Consider the following 19,427-nt stretch of genomic DNA (forward strand, 5'->3'; position numbering starts at 1 on the left):
TCAAGCTTTGGCCACATGGGAGAACGGCTGCATGCTGATCTGAGGGAGCAAGGATGTGTTGTGTGGGATACCGAGTTCCACACTGTTCAGGGGTATCCAATTGAAGTCCTACTTCAAACACCATTATACCACATTATGTGGGAGTGTTTGTACACGTACTCCTCTGCATGCTATTTATTTGTTTGCTGGCCCGTCTCATCTGAAGGAATACAAGAATGCAACCAAAAAAAATTCAAAGTTGGGATTTGGTTGAGGGAAAGAAAGGTAGCTCGAAGTGGTAAACAATCCCTGGCCTGTTTTTTTTAGAGCCTGCAATCAGCTCTAAGCCTCTGAAAAGAGAATGATAGGGATTGTGTGGCTTCAAGAAGATTGTGCAGGCTGTTCCACAGTTAAGGTGACCCAATGAGAATAGGATGACAGTGGAGTTGGTCGCTGGCATGGCACATTACATTCAGTGTAATCGAACAGTAAAACACGTGAAAGTCAAAACTTAACGCTAAAATTTATTATTTTTATTCATGAAGTATGTGATGCCTATCATATCTGTCTGCACAACGAGCATGTCAGATTTCTCCTTCTCCGTGACTGCCTGCAGCTACACTTCCCCTGTCCTCGCAAATGCAACTTCCGCTATCTTCATCTACACTAGAAAAAGAGGAAAAGAACACGCTGTTACTTTGTGGCTATAACAACACTGTTGACACAATGTCCACGATACCCTGCAGTACCTGCAATGGAGAGCCAGAACACTGCCCATTTGTGGGCAACACCAAAAGAATATTTCACAATGATCAGTAATTAATGATTCATTAAGCTATAACTCAGAGACAACCACCAGTCTTTGAGCTAGGGTCCAAGTCAAGTCTCAAGTCTTTGAGATAGAGTCCAAGTCAAATCTCGGTTATAATGAGTGCAGTTATAACACGGCATAGCTATAAGGAATTCTGTAACTGTAACCTGTTTTTCACTTACAGAGCACAACCATGTCATGTGCAATGCAATTAATGACAGCTTATAAATTGCTGTAATTGCAGATCCCCCAGACTCTCAAACCAGTGTAATGTTAACTAAATAAAACTGTAACATTACATGATCAACAATAAACTTGTAAACTGCTTGCAGCCAACGTTGATAATTAACGTGATGGCAGCCAGCGGGACGAATAGTCTGAATGGAAACAAGCAAAAAATAAAATTAAACAAATATCTTGTATATATCATGTACACAGTGTCAGCTGTAAAGGAATTATGTGCATAATATTTAAGCAAACATATGTGATATTAAAAAGATACATGATTACATACTTGTGAATTGGAACATAGTCCAGTCTATTTTTAAGACATTTTATTATATATTCCCCCCTTGGCCTTTATGGTATTACAATAGAAAAACAGGATTGTGGAAAAAGTAGAGAATTACTCCATTCACAATGTCAATAGAGAGCCATGGCATTTTGCCCGAGTCAACACTGCCCAAACGTGGCATTTAGATATCTGGAGAGCATTCTCACCCATTCTGGCCTTCTCATCATCAGCACCATTACTACCTAGCATAAGGTAAAACTAGACTGACCGTACAGAATTATGTCCTTGGAGTTGATCTATTTTAATGCTCAGTACCTGTCCAAAACCAGAGACATTAATATAAGATCCACCCTTGGGCTCGCTTGAGACAGCAAGGATTAAGACACATTCAATATTGATGTTTGAATTGGGGAGGAGACAAGAAGTCACTGCTATTGCAAAGGTTGGTGCTTTTTCACACGTTGACTGAAACATATTAGCAAAATAAGCTGATGGGTTCAAGACATGATATCACTATAATCCCATTTAAATATCAAGAGCTGGCTTGTAAGCTGTGTATAAGGGCAGGGTCCTGTCTTTGTACTCAAGTTGTTTTGCATTCCCACTTGACATGTGACATGGTGCAGATGGGTTGGAAACGAAAGTGAATTTCTTCATTTGAAAGCAGTCGATAGATGATGTAATGACCTGCATCTAAACTGACATCTCTAATTAGGTCATGAAACCCTAGTAATATCTAGGTTTGTGCCATGACATGAATCTCTTGTTGTTATAGACACCCAGCACCAGGGATGTCACTGGGATTGAAAGACAGGGTATGCGTAACGTGCGCATCATCTTATAAAGGCATTTGTTCACTCGTATAGACTTCACACAAAACTTGGTAGTTTCCTCGCGAACACGGTGGACCAGTGAACACACAGAGTTCAATCACATTGCCGGCTCAACATTGTGATGTCTGCCAGCCGTCAGCCCAACCCTAGTTTCCGCTCTGTGTACTTTTGTAACACATGACATTTGTTATTATGTTAATAATTCACAATTGCTTAGGAGACAATAATTCGCTGCTTTATGTTGGGTGGTTGTTACTTTTAATTACTTTCGTTAAAGCATTAGCATCAGAAGGAAAGTTATCAAACAAGTTAACCATGTCTATGTTTATTCACTGGTGTTGTTAAAGTGTCAGCATGTTCCTATGGTTACACAGGTTATTAGCACCGTGTAGCAGCAGACTATAATATTAGCAGTGTCGGGGGAGTAGGACTAGCTGCTACTCTGGCCTCATATACTGTCAATTGGGCACATCTGGCCCAAGCGTGTCACATTACGCTGACGGTGCTGCCTTCAGGTCCAGCCCTTGCAGACAGGAACTCAAAGCAGCAAACAGGGGAAGCTAAGCTGAAACGCCATCACAAGAACAGCAATCACACTTGAACCAAACTATCTGAGCATTACACCCTCTGGCCACTTAATAAACAGTATTCACCAAGACTAAAAACGCTGAAAAGGAATATTGGAGAAGGAACAAAACATCAATATTCCACAAAGTAAACAGAGAACCCATAAAAAATAAAATAAAAACAAGTTTTTGAGGAAATTGGATATTGAAATGAAATAAAAGAAGGCAACTACTGTAAAATCACTATACATACACAGTTGATGCCACTAAATTCCACACATTCCACTACCACTTTCAGACCAATACAGGTAAAAAAGTGCTTAGCTGGTAAAATGCTACACATTCAGTGTTGGACTTTGGCAGGTAGACAAACCAACTCATTAAAACTGTGCTCTCATCTTATGATGTGCATCATCTATGCCTTTGTTTTACTGAGCCTGAAAAACGGGCTCCTTGCTGCATAAGCCAAAAGGAAACTTCATTTTTTGACGTATCCATTAAAATGCAGCGGTGAACCACAGCTAATAAAAGGAGATAGAGGACAACAGCATGACCACCTAACGGCATCATAAAGTTAGTGAGGGGAGCATAAATAATGGAACACTCATTTTCTCAAACCGCCTCGGTCTAGCTGCTAGTGCTTTCTCTGTAGCACAAGTTTCTGCCGGGCAGCATGGAAATCAGTTTGGAATATTGGTATATACTCGGATGGAAAATGTATGAATGCCACATCACTGACTATATAAATTAGGTGCATTGGAGCTGTAAAGTAGTTCTGTCAGAAAGAAAGATAAAGTATAGAACCAACAGGTAAAGAAATGTGGGACTGGGCTACAGTAATGGCATAATACAGGCTGGTTTCACCCCAAGAGGCATTCAGAATGATGACATAAATTTGTAAAGTCATAGCTAGACTTCAGTAGTTGGTCCTTCTAGCAGATAACTTACTGAGGCCAACAGGCAGGCTACTGTACCTTCCTGTAGAAGTAAAGTATGGATTTATACTATAAATTAAGCCCAGAATTTAAGCTTTAAATTAAAACAAGACTAAAGCCACAGTACTTTGGAAATTAGGCCCAATGCTGGTGCTAGATGAGAAGTCAGGGGGATTACCAAAATAATTATAATTTACCCAGAGTGGAACATGAATGTGTGTACTAAATTTCATGCCAATTTGCCCTATAGTTGTTAGGATATATTTGAACTAAAAATCATGGATGTGAACCTCAGGGGATCACCAAAGTCATAATGATTCCTCATCTATCAACCATACATTTCTGTATAAACATTTGTGCCAATACACTGAGTAGATGTTAAGATATTTCAAAGGAAGTAAGAGTCAGGGTATTCATCATCTCGGTACCATGAATGTCTGTACAACATTTCATGACAATCCATCCAGTAGTTAGTCAAATTAACTAAAACTAAATCCTCTATTATATCAATTTAAACAAAGTCTGAGCATAATGTTCAAAACAGGGAATTCAAAACAAGTGTGTATACTGCAGTGCAGTGGCTGCTAGGTTCCCAAAGTGCTAACTGTGGCATGACAGTGCTCTGCCAAACAGCACCCCTCCATCATTTCCCTCCACTATTCAACAGAACAGCAGAGTAAACACACACACACCAGCTCATTCCCTCACTACAGCCTAATCTAACACACCGCTCATACCCAGGATGCCCATCTGCAGTGCCAGCCATTGATCCAACCCTACATAAGTCCCAGGGAACCACTTTGCAACCAAGCCACATCCTTAGTCAGGATAGTCAATCAGCATCAGTCCAAGCTGCAGCCTTAAAACCCTCCACAGAACAGCCACTCAAGTCATAATAGTAATATCCTGTCCTGAGCACCCCCCAGTGTTAGGTCAATGCCTCTATTTTCTGCTACACAGCACCATCCTTAACATTCACTGGCTTCTCTCTCTTATGCGACTACTAACAAAACACACAATCCTACATGCACATGTTCACAAAAAGCACCTAATTAATATAGCCACTTAAGGTAGCCCTGGGAGAACATCTCTGGGTGTGTGCGAGTGTGCGCTAACATTTATTTCTATCTGTGTGTAGTAACTGAGACAGTTCCCCCACAGTGGACTGCACTGTCTGTCACACTGATGGGGGAATGAGCCATGTCAGGGGCACAGGAGAGACTCGTGGATAGTGCTACATTGGTTAGACTTGCAGCCAGGATAAATCTGGCCTGTGTGAAAAAGAGACAGGGGTGCAATTACACAGAGAAAGAGGGACAAAAAGATGGCAGTTTGTTTGCAACAGCATGGACACTATTGCTCAGTGAGAGTGAGAATGGAATCTATTTGCTACAGAGAAAAGAGACCGCTCTCCCTCTCTGTCCCTTTGTCTCTTGACGTGTCCCTTCGCTGTGCCACCCCACAGTCTATGGTTATGGCCTCATTTCTTTCAGGACACCTCTTTCCTACTATTATTGGCAACCCTTCTGTTCAATCTTCCATACAGTTCTCCATATGTGAAGGTCAGTGGCAACCTGACATGCACTCAGAGAGATAACCTGGCTGAACAGATGACAAATGTTCATTACATTAAGCATTCACATATAGAGGAAGAGAAAGTCAATCAGTTTTAACGTCGGGTCTAGATTGAAAATGCCAAATCAATTTCATCGAATCTGAAGCTAATGGTCACGGGTAATGTTCATGAAACATGTTAAGTCCCTGGTTGCCATCATTTAGATGCTCTGCTTAATACCACTGTGCAAAATCCATCATGCAGGATTTCTACATTTCATTGGGTGTTCTTCTCATCTGTTGTGAGTCAAAAAAAATACCGCAGGGATACAGGGAACAGTGCTAAATGGTGTCAGTGACAGATCTAAAATCCATAATGTCAACAAATTAAAACGCAGGAAGCTGCTTCTATTGTGTGGAATGGCACCTTGCTATTAAGCTTTTTATGTAGTTTTAGCTTAATGGCAATGTGATGAGAAGATTACTTGTAGAGATACAGTAACATGGCAATTACACTACACACAGCATTAGGTGATACTGCTCACAATCAGAGTGGTTCATATTTTAGCGATATATATACACAGTATATATATATATACATACATACATACATACATACATACATACATACATACATACAGTATATATATATATATATATATATATATATACACACATACATGTAGGGTACAGGTGCATCATAGCTCATAGCCCTCTTTTCTTTTGATATATGATACATACAAGTTATTATTTTTAGGCAGAAAAGATCTCTCTGGTATTTTATACCTCTTCAGAACTGGAAAAAGTTCATTTGCAGTGCAGCTTCCATCAATTTATTTAACTTTGAAAACAAAATGAGGTTTAGGCAATGTTATTCTCAAATGTTGTAAAAGCATGACACTACATAAATGGAGAGATTGAATAAAGATTTATAAACCTTCTCAGTGCTCTGAATTAATGGCAGGTCTTTGTGCCAATGTACTCTATTTTGGTCAGAGTGCCAATTCCCGTATGTTTAGATACTCAACACTAAAGAAGCAGTGTGACAAATGTAATGGTCTTAATCCATTCCGTCAGCTTTATTTTGTACACACAGTACACTGCAGATAGTGCTAAAAGCCCTTAATAAAATGTTGTCTCCCAAGGTAGATTATAGTTATACAATTATTTCAGTGCTGAATAGATTTACTGTAGATGACCTTTAGATCATCTTTAGATCATCTTTAAAATTTGCTATCAGCTGTTGGGAGCTTAAGGTGCTGTTGATTAGCTAGATCTGTGTTATGCTTAGTGACAGTGAAACCTTTAAACACTGCTTAACACACTAGAGAAACTTTTTGGGAACACATTCTCTATAAATAACACTGGATTTTGAAAACAGCGTAGGAGAGACAAAGAAAAAAGTGTCAGAGAGAGATAGAGAAAGGCAGCAAGAGAGTGAAGAGGGGATACAAAGGCTAATGTATCAGAGAGATCTCTCTTGCCTTTGTTCACCTGCGAAACTGTGGAGCTCAAGGACATTGTGTCTGTGTTGTTTGGCAGGAAACATACTGAAGGGAATGAAAAACTACTTTTAAGGGATGACTTCTCTCACTTCTGAAAACACTCAAATCTGAAAAGAAATACTTTGAAATGGGCTCCAGCACTAACCTGACTGTCACCATACAGCATCTTAGATTGACTCATTCAGTTTTAGAACTGGGGTGAAAAGGTTCCTGTCATCTATTATGTACACAATATGTAGCTGATGGAGGCCATTGAAATGTGGGAAATAATGGATATTTGTTAGTTGTCTCTCTCTGAACAGCAGCTTATCAAACCAAAGCGTTAGACTAACTGAATTTCTGAAGAGATGATGGCACTATAGGTGAAAAGTCAGAGGATCATCAAAATGATTACAATTCTGTAATCATACTCAAACATTCTGAGGGGAACATGAATGTGTGTACAAAACTATTTAGATATTTCTGAGGGGGCTTAATTGATGTAACAGGGAAATGTAAGACAGGTCTAACTTGGAGTCATTAACTGACCCTAGTGTTCACTGACCTTCCAGCTCTAGTAATTTCTCTCACGTAACTGCCCTTTTTATGGAGACAATAGTTAGACTAATAAGGTAGTAGCTCAGGCATCAGGCTAGCAGATATCAGTGTTCTCTGGGAATCTGGCAAGGTTGAGTCTTACAAGAATGTTTACAAGAACTCACTGGCTCCACAGATTAGAGTACAACTCATTGTTGGATTGTAACAGATTTTAATATGACGTAGCGTTGGATTCTAAACATCAAATAGATTTGTTGTTCTAGGTTAAGGCCAGTTAAAGATGACCTAAGAGGCAAAGCCTACAGGAACTAGGGGGAAGAGAGAAACATAAAAGTGACCAAAAGATGTCCTTCAGATTCAATAGCTGTTTAGACATTTCAGTCAGGACCAAAGTGGTCGACTACAGACAGACCAATATTGCCATCTGTTAAGTTATGCTTCTAGCTTGGCAAAAAAATAATAATCTGCACTAAATTTTACAAATTGATAAGAACCAGTAACTCATGGATGAAAAGCTGTCCTATTATAGTAATGGCACACCGTGTACAGAAAAGTGGGTTAGTACTGACACCAATTGTGGTTATCTATTGCTACAGCCATATACAGTACATTTCTTGCCAACAAGACAGACACAATGTCCATGCCAGAAAGGAATCTAATCTGCTGAAACAAGCACATTAGGTAAGCTCAGCTATGACTTTTGTACTGCAAGATCTCTTAATTTGAATCTTAGTGTTTCCATATTGCTGCTTGGCGTTTCATCTTGTTGCTGCTGTTTACATTCACCCCAGACGCAACTTCAAAAAATGCACTGCAAAATGTTCAGGGTGTATATATGTGTATAAATACTGTATATATTGTTTTATATTATTTTACATGTTACCATATTTTAATATATACTTAATAATTTGTTAAGATCTGTGTGTGTAGAATGAAGGACTACAAAATTTGTTTTGTTATACAACCTCGTGCTGCATAATGACAAATAAAAACCTTACTCCTTGTATTAGTTTGATGCTAACTAGGTCACAGAAGTATTTTTTTTAATGTAATAGAAGGAACCTGGAAAGATAGGGCACCTTTTTTAAGGATTACACCACTGATCTAATTTGGATAAAAAGAAAGAAGTTTGTGGCTGATACATTACCAATTTTCTCTGATAAAGATGTTGATGCTAATAAGCGCCTCAAGCAGTGTTATATATACTTTATGGAGTATCTATAGAGAGTGGGCACACTTGAGAGTAGGTGAAGCATCAAATCCCAGAGTTAAGCCTCGGCCTCAGACACTCCCTCCTGTCTCCTCGAGGATCCTCTCCAGAGCTGGATCAGCATGCTAAGTGAAACCCTGTATAGCCAGAATAGAAACCACTAGAGCACAGACCGCTTCAGCGTCCATTCCCAACAAGAGGATTTAACTTCATGCTCGACCAGGGTTAGGCAATAAACAATCAATTTATGAATTTAATAAGTTATTAAAATGATAAAGCTGCTACAGTCAACTTAAAGGTCAGGGCTCTAGGCTGCAACCATTTTAGCTGTATTTTTGGACATTGCTACAAAATTTTATAACTAAAAGTTTGTTTGTTTTGTTTTTTAAAATCATCTTGTATAATTTGAAACATCAGGAGGGAGCGAGAATTGGTCTGTATAACTCTGAAGGCCCTCTGGCTTATTTGGTTGTTTGCTCCTTTCTTGCAAGTTTGTGTAAGTGGTAGATGGTGTCGTCAACTTGACTGACTGGGAGCAAAATACAAGCTGCCACCTTATTCTTCTCGGAGAGACTCTCTTCATGCATTTTGCTTGGTTCTTTTATTATTTCTTCCTCTCTTTACTGCCATCCACAACTAATATTTTTCACAATTTAACTTATGTTTTGTACGTAATTCAGGTATTTAAGTTAACCGGGTGTCTCTCCCTTATTTGCCATGGCCCTTTGAGCCAGTTATGGCAATGACCCATATGGTCCTATACACTCACTACTACGCAAGTTGCATATGGCAACCCCCTCGTTTCAAAGAGGGTGTCAATGTTTTGAGTAAAGGTTCATTGTTAAGATTTAGTGGCATCTAGTGGCGAGGTTTGTGAATTCCAACCATCAGTCCAGTCTACCACTGCCCCCTAACCTTTCAAAGAGCATAGGACAGCTACGGTGGCTGACACAACACAAAGGTGTCTCTTGTGAGACAGTAGAAAGTGGCCAGTCAAGAAATTAGGTTTCTTTAGGTATATTTATTAAGAAATCATATCTATTTAATTATTCAGTAAAACCATATGTTATTGTGACTTGGCCACTGACAGATAACATGGAAAATGTAAGCCAAGAGTGTTAAACACTGTCACTCTTTCTGCACCACAGTCCATTATAAACCATACATTAGATAAAGTTTATACAAACATTGACAAAGGAAACACATTCATTCTCTCTGTGATTATGGACCATTGCCAAAACTGCCCGCCAACAATAAAATCTGGCTCGATGCCAGATTACGGGGCTTTGTTAGCAGCAAAAAATATAAATAAATAAATAAATACTTTGATAGAGGTGCTGAAATAGATCTCAGTCATGACAGCAACTACTCACACAATCACTTCCCCTTTAGTGGTTTTGCCTACAAAATGAAAGTGCGAAAAGCTTGTTTACTGTAATGCTGTCTATGGAGTTGAACTGAGCTTTTACTTTAAAAATTCTGAAAGACATTAAAAGAGTCTGTAGCCTGCTTGACACATCGCTGAAAGGGCCATCAGAGAACGTGATTCCCCTAAATGTCCTCTCCCTGGAGATACTGGGGAATTGCAAAAGCGTCCGTAGGTTGATGGATGCGGATCAAACACCAAAACAAAAACAGTGCAGCACATGAGAAACATTAGCTGCAGAATCCGTTTGTTGAAGAGAGAAAAAAGAATTGCCTCAGGCTAGGATCAAACTCTCAACCCTCAGGTTGTGAGTCCTAGACCTTAGCAACTGAGCTGACCAAACAACATGTCAAAGCACGTCAATATTATGGTTTATATTCTCATCCACCATCTAATGGTTGAAAATACTGCTCCCATGCAAAACTTATTTGCAGACCCCTGCTGTATATTATTACTACTTGTTCTTCTTCTATCGTACATATTCAGCATAGTGATGAGTGTCTTCACTGCCTGAATTCTACCAGAAGTAGAACAAGAAAAACTTAGTGTTGGAACGCGCTCTGTAGCGCTGTTTATACGTTTTCAGCTACTCTAGCAACATGACGCTGCAACGTGGCGACGTCCATGGATGGGGGGACCGGCGGTTATGTAGATGTAAATGGCTCATTCTAAGGTAATAAAAACATAATGGCTTATTATGTAAGGTCTTTACACACCACTGAAAACATAGTTATGGACCTTATATTGCATTTCTGTCAATAGATCCTCAGAAATATTACACACTGGACCTTTAAAGGATGAAGCAGTACTATCCTTCTGGTCACAAAAAGAGGTTAAAAAAACAACATGTGAGTAAATACATATTATATATATATATATAAGTAAGTATAAGTAAATAAGAACACATCTGTTCAATTCATACAGCTGCATATTCTCAATTCAAAAGTTTATATATTGTATGCATCAATGCATACATTATATAAAATGATTGTGAAGTTATGCACCAGGATGGCAATTTATTACCCTAAAGTCATTCCACTTAATAAACTCTAGAGTGATGCGGTAATTTGGAACATCAGTAACAGATGTGTATGGCTTTGTTGATGCTCTACCAATGGTAGGTAGAGCAGTTGTTAAATGGAGCTTAGCAAAAGTTCAATCTGGAAGACGACTTCATTCACTCTCCTCTGCACCTTCATTCATTACTTCCTCTCAGCCACACCTCTTGGCTCCTATCCATTCATATACTTCCCTCTATTATCCTATCACTTTAAAATCTAAAAGGCAACTCCTTACAGCTTCACTTCACACCACTATGAACACCTAGAAGTATAGCTAGACAGAACTCTGCCAACACCTACAACAATCTACAAATCTACTCCCCTTACTCAAATGTTGGCATGTGTAATAAACAATATATATGTTACAACAATCACATCGGAACAAGGGGAAGACGTTACTCTTAGGAGAAGACGGGTAGAAGCTGCACTTATTAGCAGAATGGCAATGGCATCCTGACTCTTGCTAAATCTACAGTCATCTGCCACTTTATTAGGTACACCTGTTTGATTGCTTGTTAACAGAAATAGCTAATCAGCCAATCACATGGCAGCAACTCAATGCATTTAGGCATGTAGACGTCAACGTCAAGACAACTTGCTGAAGTTGAAGTGAATTCGAACCGAGCATAAGAATGGGGTAGAACGTGGCATGGTTGTTGATGCTGGTCTGAGTATTTCAGAAACTGGTGATGTACTGACTTTCACGCACAACCATCTCTACGGTTTACAGAGAATGGTCCAAAAAAGAGAAAATATTAAGTGAGCTGCAGTTGTGTAGACGAAAATGCCTTTTTGATGTCAGAGGTCAGAGGAGAATGGGCAGACTGGTTCGAGAAGACAAAAAGGCAACAGTAACTCAAAAAAAAACTTGTTACAACCAAGTTATGCAGAATACCATCTCTGAATGCACAACACATCGAACTTTGAAGCAGATGGGCTACAGCAGCAGAAGACCATACCGGGTGCCACTCCTGTCAGCTAAGAACAGGAAACTGAGGCTACAATTTGCACAGGCTAACCAAAATTCAGCAGGATAATGCACCTTGTCACAAAGCTAAAACCATCTCAAATTGGTTTATTGAACATGAAAATGAGTTCACTGTGGCCTCCACAGTCACCAGATCCCAATCCAATAGAGCACCTTTGTGCTCTAGTGGAGCACATAGGTGGTGGAACGGGACATTCGCATCATAGATGCAGCTGACAAAGCTGCAGCAACTACATGATGCTATCATGTCAGTATGGACCAAAGTCTCTGAGGACACATTGTTGAAAGTATGCCACAAAGAATTAAGGCAGTTCTGAAGGCAAAAGGAGATCCAACCCGGTGTTGTCAAGGTGTACCTAATAAATTGGCCGATGAGTGTACGTTTGTCTACTGCAGATGCATTTTTTCATAAAATCCCTGTGCAAGGAAAATGGCCTACATTGGCAGTTAGTCTGATTTGTTAATGTTAAGTACTAACTCATCAGTAATCACAACCATTCATGCATAACAACAGTGGCGTTTTCTCCCAGAAGCCAAGGGAAGCCAGGCTTCCCCTGTTTTCATCAGACTCTATTTATCATTTCAATAAAAACATGTTTATAGTTTCGATAAATCTTATAAGCTGTTGGGGTCATGATGTCATTTTTCACAACTCTAGACACAAAACTCACAACCAATGATCAAAATGCACATTTTTCAAAACTCTAACCCTTTTCTCAATTGCTTGGATACAATACACATAAAACTTAGATCATTTGTTCATTCAACAAAAATCACCTGTTCAATATGACACAACTTAACATCAAAGTACTACTATTTCAATAGGCAATTCACACATTACATTTCAAATGAGTGTCTATTCATTTCCTTACAATGATCTAACTATCAATTGATACAACTGCTCAAAATGATAAGTAACTGTTGCATTACTCTTAATGCAAAGTTGTATGGAAACAGACAAACAATCTTCCATGTTTACAGTAAATCATGAAAGTTTCAAGATAACGAGATTCATTGTCACCAATTAGCGTGGAGCATGGACCAATTAGACTACAATATCCATGTAGGATGTAGCCTAATATTTTATCGTACTGTAATGCTTCATCAGACACTGTGTCTATGGTCCCAAATACTGTACCACCTTTTCAGACTATTTACAGTATTGACAGTACTGCACTGTATAGATGCAGGCCCTTGTAATTGCTTGTCCAATTCTGCCAACTCGTTATTGATGATTGAGTGCACATTGTGGAATGAGTATATAAAGAGTTGATTGGGATCCAATTGCAAGAGCATAGTGATACGTAACATGGAGCCAGCAGGTGATCCACGTCACAATGGAGGTCAAGCAGTGGTGGGAGGAAGACGTGTTGGTCAAAGGAATGGCAGGGGACAGGCACCCCTTCTGAGAGGTGGTCGTGGGCCTCGTTTGAGAGGTGTGGGGGAACGTGGTAGAGGACAAGGCCACGGACCAAGACAGCAGCAGCAACAGCATAGAGTGTCCAATGAAATCAGGGCAATACTTGTATACCATGTCATAAATCATGGCATGACAATGGCGGCTACAATGATATAACCAAACCTCAGAAGGTCAACCAATGAGAACCGGTAAGTTATCAGCATGCACTAAACATTATGCTACTCTCAACTGTCAAATGACTGCATGCCAATGTGTATCACAGAATAGGTGATGTGACCAAGTGTCTTCTTACTCTAATGTTCCCTGTAGAATTGTGACCAGGCCAAATAGTGGAGGCAGAGGCAAAATTCTAACTGACCAACAAGAGCAGGCTGTGGTCGATTTGGTTTGGGCCAGAAATGATATTCGCCTTACAGAAATTCGCCAGCATATCTTGGACAATGAAGACATGTTCAACAATGTGGGATCCATAAGTTTGCCGACTATTGCACGCATACTGAAAAGGCACCAGGTATCTATAAAACAACTGTACCGTGTGCCTTTCGAAAGAAATGCAGACAGAGTGAAGCAAATGAGGACTGAGTATGTTCAGGTAAGTTCAGTTTCAAGACGGCTGTTGTAAAAACATTCCCAAAAATTCTACATTGTACAGTAATCTCTAAATCTCTTTCCAAAATGTATTTTTAGAGGGTGATGGAGCTGGATGCTGATGACGACCATCACAAATCATATATTTGGATGAGGCAGGTTTTAATCTGGCCAAGACAAGGAGGAGAGGTCGGAATTTCATTGGCCAGCAGGCAACCATCCAAGTACCTGGACAACGTGGGGCCAACATTACCATGTGTGCGGCTATATCAGAAGATGGTGTGGTGGGACGCAGACCTCATATTGGACCAGATAATGCAGCTGTCCTTGTTACCTTTCTTTATTGAGCTCGATCAGGTTTGTAGAGCTGAAGGTGTGACCTATGTCATTGTGTGGGACAATGTCAGGTTCCATCATGCTCATGTGGTGCAAGCATGTTTTCAGGCCCATGCACAATTTACCACCCTGTATTTACCCCCATACTCTCCCTTCCTTAACCTGATTGAGGAATTTTTCTCCGCATGGAGATGGAAGGTTCATGACAGGCACCCTCATGAACAAGTCACTCTTCTCCAGGCCATGGATGACGCCTGCAATGACATCACAGCAGACCGGTGTCAGGCCTGGATTCGCTATGCCCGAAGGTTTTTTCCAAGATGTTTGGCTAATGAAAACATCCATTGTGATGTAGATGAGAACCTGTGGCCAAATCCACAACACAGAGATGATGACAATGTAGAAGTAATCACTCCTGTTTTGTTTCTTACATTACAAGCAAGCAAGTTGAGGAACACTGCATTTGATGTTTTACAGTAATGTCTTTTCTTTTCTATTTCATAGCTAATTATTTTTGCTTTGATTCAAATAAACCTATGTTGTGATTGTACTGTAGTGTTTTGCATCAATATATTACAAACTTTGTTCAATGATTCCACTGTGTCTGTAGTATTCTCTCTACTACTGCAGTACTTTTACAGAGATGTATTTACTGTACATGTACTACCATAATGACACCTGTATCGCCTATTTTGTTCTACAATATTTAATGATTGTACGAACAATGACACAGTGAAACTACCAGTTGCTTGTGTGTGGGTGATCTATAGTTATGTTTCAATGGTATTTCACAGTAAATTTGTTTTTCGAACCAATGATTGTGCAAGTGCAAGATTTCTTTAAAGATGTGAATGCACAATGCAATGTTTTGAACATTAGACAGCCTGTGTTACAAGTGATAACCGTTTTGAGTTTTGTGTCTAGAGTTGTGAAAAATTACATCAAGGTTCTGAAAATAGTAACAAAGTGATTGTAAAAAACTGTTAAGGGAGCTGTTAGCAACTTTAGCTGGTGCAGTTATAGAGGGTGGAGATTTGGAGATTTTAGTCATAATAAATAGTTTACTAAACTACCCCTACAGCAGCAATTTAAGATTAAATCTGACGGAAGACCAACGCCAAAACTGGAGCTGGGCGTGGAGAGAAATAAGGGGTTTTGGACGTTCAATGAGGAAAATGATATCCGTACAGTGTGGCTAGCATTTGGCCAAGCATTAAGAAGTATGTAGGCCTATTTGAAACATGCACCACTGCTCCTATGCAAATGTCTTCAATCGTCTTCTGATTGAGCTTGTGAATGCTTCTTTTATTCTTAACCTGCACCATAAGCAGCGGGCTATGTATGCTATTTGGGGTGAGAGAGAGTGACTGAGTGAGCGCGAGAGAGAGAGCGTACGTCTCGGTAAATGCAACTTTCAGCGTGTGTATTGATAACAGATAGTGCGCATCTTTAAAGTTTTATTCATTTTCTAAAATTATACCCTGCACTGAATTAGATAATTGCCCTCCAAAAAGTACATCCCCTCTCACTTTGCTTCCCCAAAAATTTACCCCACAACCACGCCACTGCATAACAATTAGTTCAACATTTCGAAAATTTGCTGTAGCCAGGCTGTAGCATGTCAACCTTTGTTTAATGTCCCGCCCCAACTAGGCTGTGATTGGTCGGTTGGTTAACGAGTGCATCAGCTTTATGAAAAGTTAAAGAAAAGACAGCCAATATGATTACCCTTAGTTCCTTGAATTCCAGGCGAAAACCCTGGATACTTTCTCTTCTCTCTACTTTTGGTGTGTCACACAAACAATCAGCAGACTCTGTTCGTGCTCTCTTTGTGCCCTTTTGGAGCCAGTCTTTGTTAGGTTGATGTAATGTTACTTAGACCAGCAGAACAAAGCGGGCAGGCAAGAAAAGGAACAGGTGAGCATAACCTAGTGCCCCCTGGCATGAATCAACCACAGAACCTGATATAGAGATGCAGAAAAGAGTACCGGCAGCTGAGTTGGTGCACAAGAAAAAGTTGCGGTACCCCAAAGAGTAAAATGTAGAAGTGCTCTGCTTACTGCTCCTGAAGGTGATGCCAGCATTCAACCACTACCCACCCCACCGTTGTCAGACTCCATCTAGAATAGAGTGGTGATCAGTCTTGGGGATAATATTACTAACAATTATTAGACCCATCCTCATACACAATCAAATTGATGAATGCACCATTAATCTCAAATCTTCGCACTTTCTATTATCATCTTTAGTATCCAATAGTTAGTCTCTCCCGATTGTAAAACAGTGGTGAGCTGGGTATCCAGGATAATCAGTTTAAAAGATTAATGGATAGACTCAAATGAGATCAGAAATCTCACAGCCTCACTCCAAAGGAGCACACAACTATTACTGTTACTACGGTTGTAATCTACTGGCTTCATGGCTTGTCCACTGTGAGCTATTAAACTGCTGCTGAATTCTGCTCCAGGAGCCTCCCCCTCGGATCACTGCTGACCTGAGAAGTGATCAACAAAGTCCTGATTAAAGGGTCTCTTAGCCTCCTTGAAGGCAATCACACTCACAAGGTTGGGCCAAACGGTAACAAATGGGACATTCAGGAATCATTCTTTATTGCATCAATATCCCCAGTTATCGATTAATCAGCATTAAAATTTTAGAGGAGAAACAGGCCTTAATTGATGGTCTGTGACATATCTTTATTGCACATCTAAAATGTCCTGCTTGCATTTTCAGAAAAAAAGAATTTAACCTATTTTTGACAACTGGGCTCAGAGAGCGAAGATCTATACAGGTGTTATCCCAGTAGTGTGGATTAATTTCAGGTTACCATGGTGATCAGCATGTGCAGAGGCAAGCAGTGACTGATGACATTTAGAAACTGAACCTCCAGGTAAGCAGCAAAATACTTAAAGCTGAGGTGGTAGGCACATATTTTTGTAACTCCAAGGAAGTGTAACAGGTCATTTGGGCTGAGGGAGAGACTTGTCTTTGTCTAAACAGTGTGGTGTTGGTGGTGGAGGAGGCGATGGTACATCTCAGGGACAGAGGCAAAGATTGCCCTCATCAATCTAATGCCTCTCCTCCTGAGGTAATCATTTCCACAGAGCAACATGGCATCTCATTAGGCTGATTCGCTCTAAGTGTCAGTCAGCCTCAGACACCTTCTCAACTAAAAAGTCTGGTGTGAAAGAGCACACACACTTAGATTATTAGACAACCTGATGGCACAGGCTCTCACACCTACACTACACTGGAATTATTGGTCAAGTGTTTCTTGGTTCATGGTAGTTTGACATGCTGAAAACAATCATCTTTATTAGTACACTGGATTTCAAAGTTGGAGTTTTGAGAAACTAGGGTTGAAACTAGCAATAATTTATTTCATTGTCAGTTAATCTGGTGATTATTTTCCAGTGAAACAATTAATAGAAAATATTAATACATAAAGTAATTGTTTCAGCTCTTTACAAGACAATACCTTGTTTCAAATGACAATGACAGTTATTTTCAAATTCTAATATTTTATTACACTTGAGTATTTCGAGGAATAGAAAATATATGTGCCACACAACACATTGATATTTCATATCTTGTTCTAAGAGAGTCAGCAATACCAGTTGGCTGATCCTTTTCCTGATTTGTGTGTGAATGCATCATTTGTTTTTAAAAAAGCCCAAAACTCCAGCTGCCTCCTGAGAGAAACCCCTAGCTACATGATAGAGTCTGTACAGTAAAGTTCCACCCGAGAAACAGCCTCCATGTCCTACACAAACACACACTCACACTCACACTCACACTCACCCCAACAATCACAAGGCTGTGAAAATGGGGGATTTGCAAAAGGCCGTGCCAAAGACACAAAGTGAGAGCAGGCTGAAAACAGAATAGGCCTTTTATGAATGTCCCATTACATGCTTTGCTTCTTTGCCTTCGGCCTCAATCTATTCATCTACAGAACTCTGCTTTCAGGTGAACAAACTCTCACCAACTCTCACCAAACTCTGCTTGAAGTCAAATCTACACATGGGTTGGACTTTTAAACCAGGATATCATAGAACAACATATCTTTGATTGTTACCAAACACACAGGGGGATTGTTTAATAATCTATCCTCTAATATCATATGATGTTCAACTTGTGGGATAACATACCTTTCTTCTTTCTCACCTCTCGCATTCTCTCCCCAACTGAGCTGGCGGAGATAAGTGAAATGAGGGCTGGCATGTTCCCTGGACATTTTAATTAGCTAGTCTTTAATTCAGCCTGACCCCTTTTCAACTTTGATCAGCGAGCGGGAGCTCTGATAAGGACCTGTCACTCACATGCAAAGACCAGGGTTACTGAACAGCAAATTGTCTCTTCGCCATTTGCAGATGCTCGCTACCTGTGCTGTCATGGGAGACCTGTTCACGGCCCAGTGAAAACTAAAAGCCCACTGAGAATGGAAATATCAGGCGCGTGAGCTATGCTCATTCATCCCGACTCTCCATTAACTCAGCAGCATGGACTGTGACAGGGTTGAATACAAATGCACTCCTTGATTATCAAGAGTCAAGAGATTTCTGGGGGCAAAATTAATGTGTAACAGTATGTGCTTATAGTCCCAAAGGCAATGTGAGAGCCATCTGAAAGCAAAAGCAACAATAAAACTCACAGAATGATCTATGAACATTTTTAAAAGGTATTTCATATTGAGTATAGCAAGTTGGAGCCTTTTGTAATTATGGAACATAACTGACATATTGACATGTTAATGTTTCAGTAGCTTAATTTATAAAGTCAGAATTATTTCCAATCAGCCATTGTTTAATTTCTTCATATTCCAAAACAAATGACAAAAATGTATTTCTTTTGTTTTCGAAAGCTGTGCCGATAACGAACCAAACCGTGACCCCAAACCTGAACCACAGTACTTACCAAACCATGGATTTTGTGCACTGTTACACTTTTAGTACTGAAAAAGGTGACAAAAGGAGATGATTACATCACCTTCAATCATATCTCTTTAGTTTCATAAAATAGCAAATTTCGGATAATCCCGTTGTCATATTACACCAGACTAAGGGTCTTTGGAATACCCGTTCCCTAAAATACCAGAGGAATCAGCTGTGCAGCTCTAGATCAGCTCTAGTTTTAACAGCATGCATCTCAGGCATACACAGAC

At 39.8% G+C, this 19,427-nt stretch overlaps 2 protein-coding genes across 12 annotated transcripts in view; one reads left to right on the forward strand and one right to left on the reverse strand.

Moving 5' to 3' along the window:
- grik4 (glutamate receptor, ionotropic, kainate 4) overlaps positions 1 to 19,427 on the reverse strand; it is a 353,258-nt gene that overhangs the window by 224,000 nt on the left and 109,831 nt on the right. The gene's annotated exons all lie outside the window — the stretch shown is intronic.
- Positions 13,246 to 15,063, forward strand: LOC123985858. The gene is made up of 3 exons (XM_046073789.1): positions 13,246 to 13,527; positions 13,649 to 13,931; positions 14,027 to 15,063. Exons 2-3 carry the CDS (start codon positions 13,788 to 13,790, stop codon positions 14,741 to 14,743), a joined length of 861 nt encoding a protein of 286 aa, XP_045929745.1. The 5' UTR covers positions 13,246 to 13,527; positions 13,649 to 13,787; the 3' UTR covers positions 14,744 to 15,063.

This window comes from Micropterus dolomieu, linkage group LG17 (genome assembly GCF_021292245.1).
Source record: "Micropterus dolomieu isolate WLL.071019.BEF.003 ecotype Adirondacks linkage group LG17, ASM2129224v1, whole genome shotgun sequence".
Taxonomy (NCBI): domain Eukaryota; kingdom Metazoa; phylum Chordata; class Actinopteri; order Centrarchiformes; family Centrarchidae; genus Micropterus; species Micropterus dolomieu.

Excerpts from the sequence above, each read along its gene's own strand:
- LOC123985858 (XM_046073789.1), top strand. The coding sequence starts at position 13,788 with ATGTTCAACAATGTGGGATCCATAAGTTTGCCGACTATTGCACGCATA. Across the intron at positions 13,932-14,026 it reads TGAGGACTGAGTATGTTCAG|AGGGTGATGGAGCTGGATGC; the intron begins GTAAGTTCAGTT and ends ATGTATTTTTAG.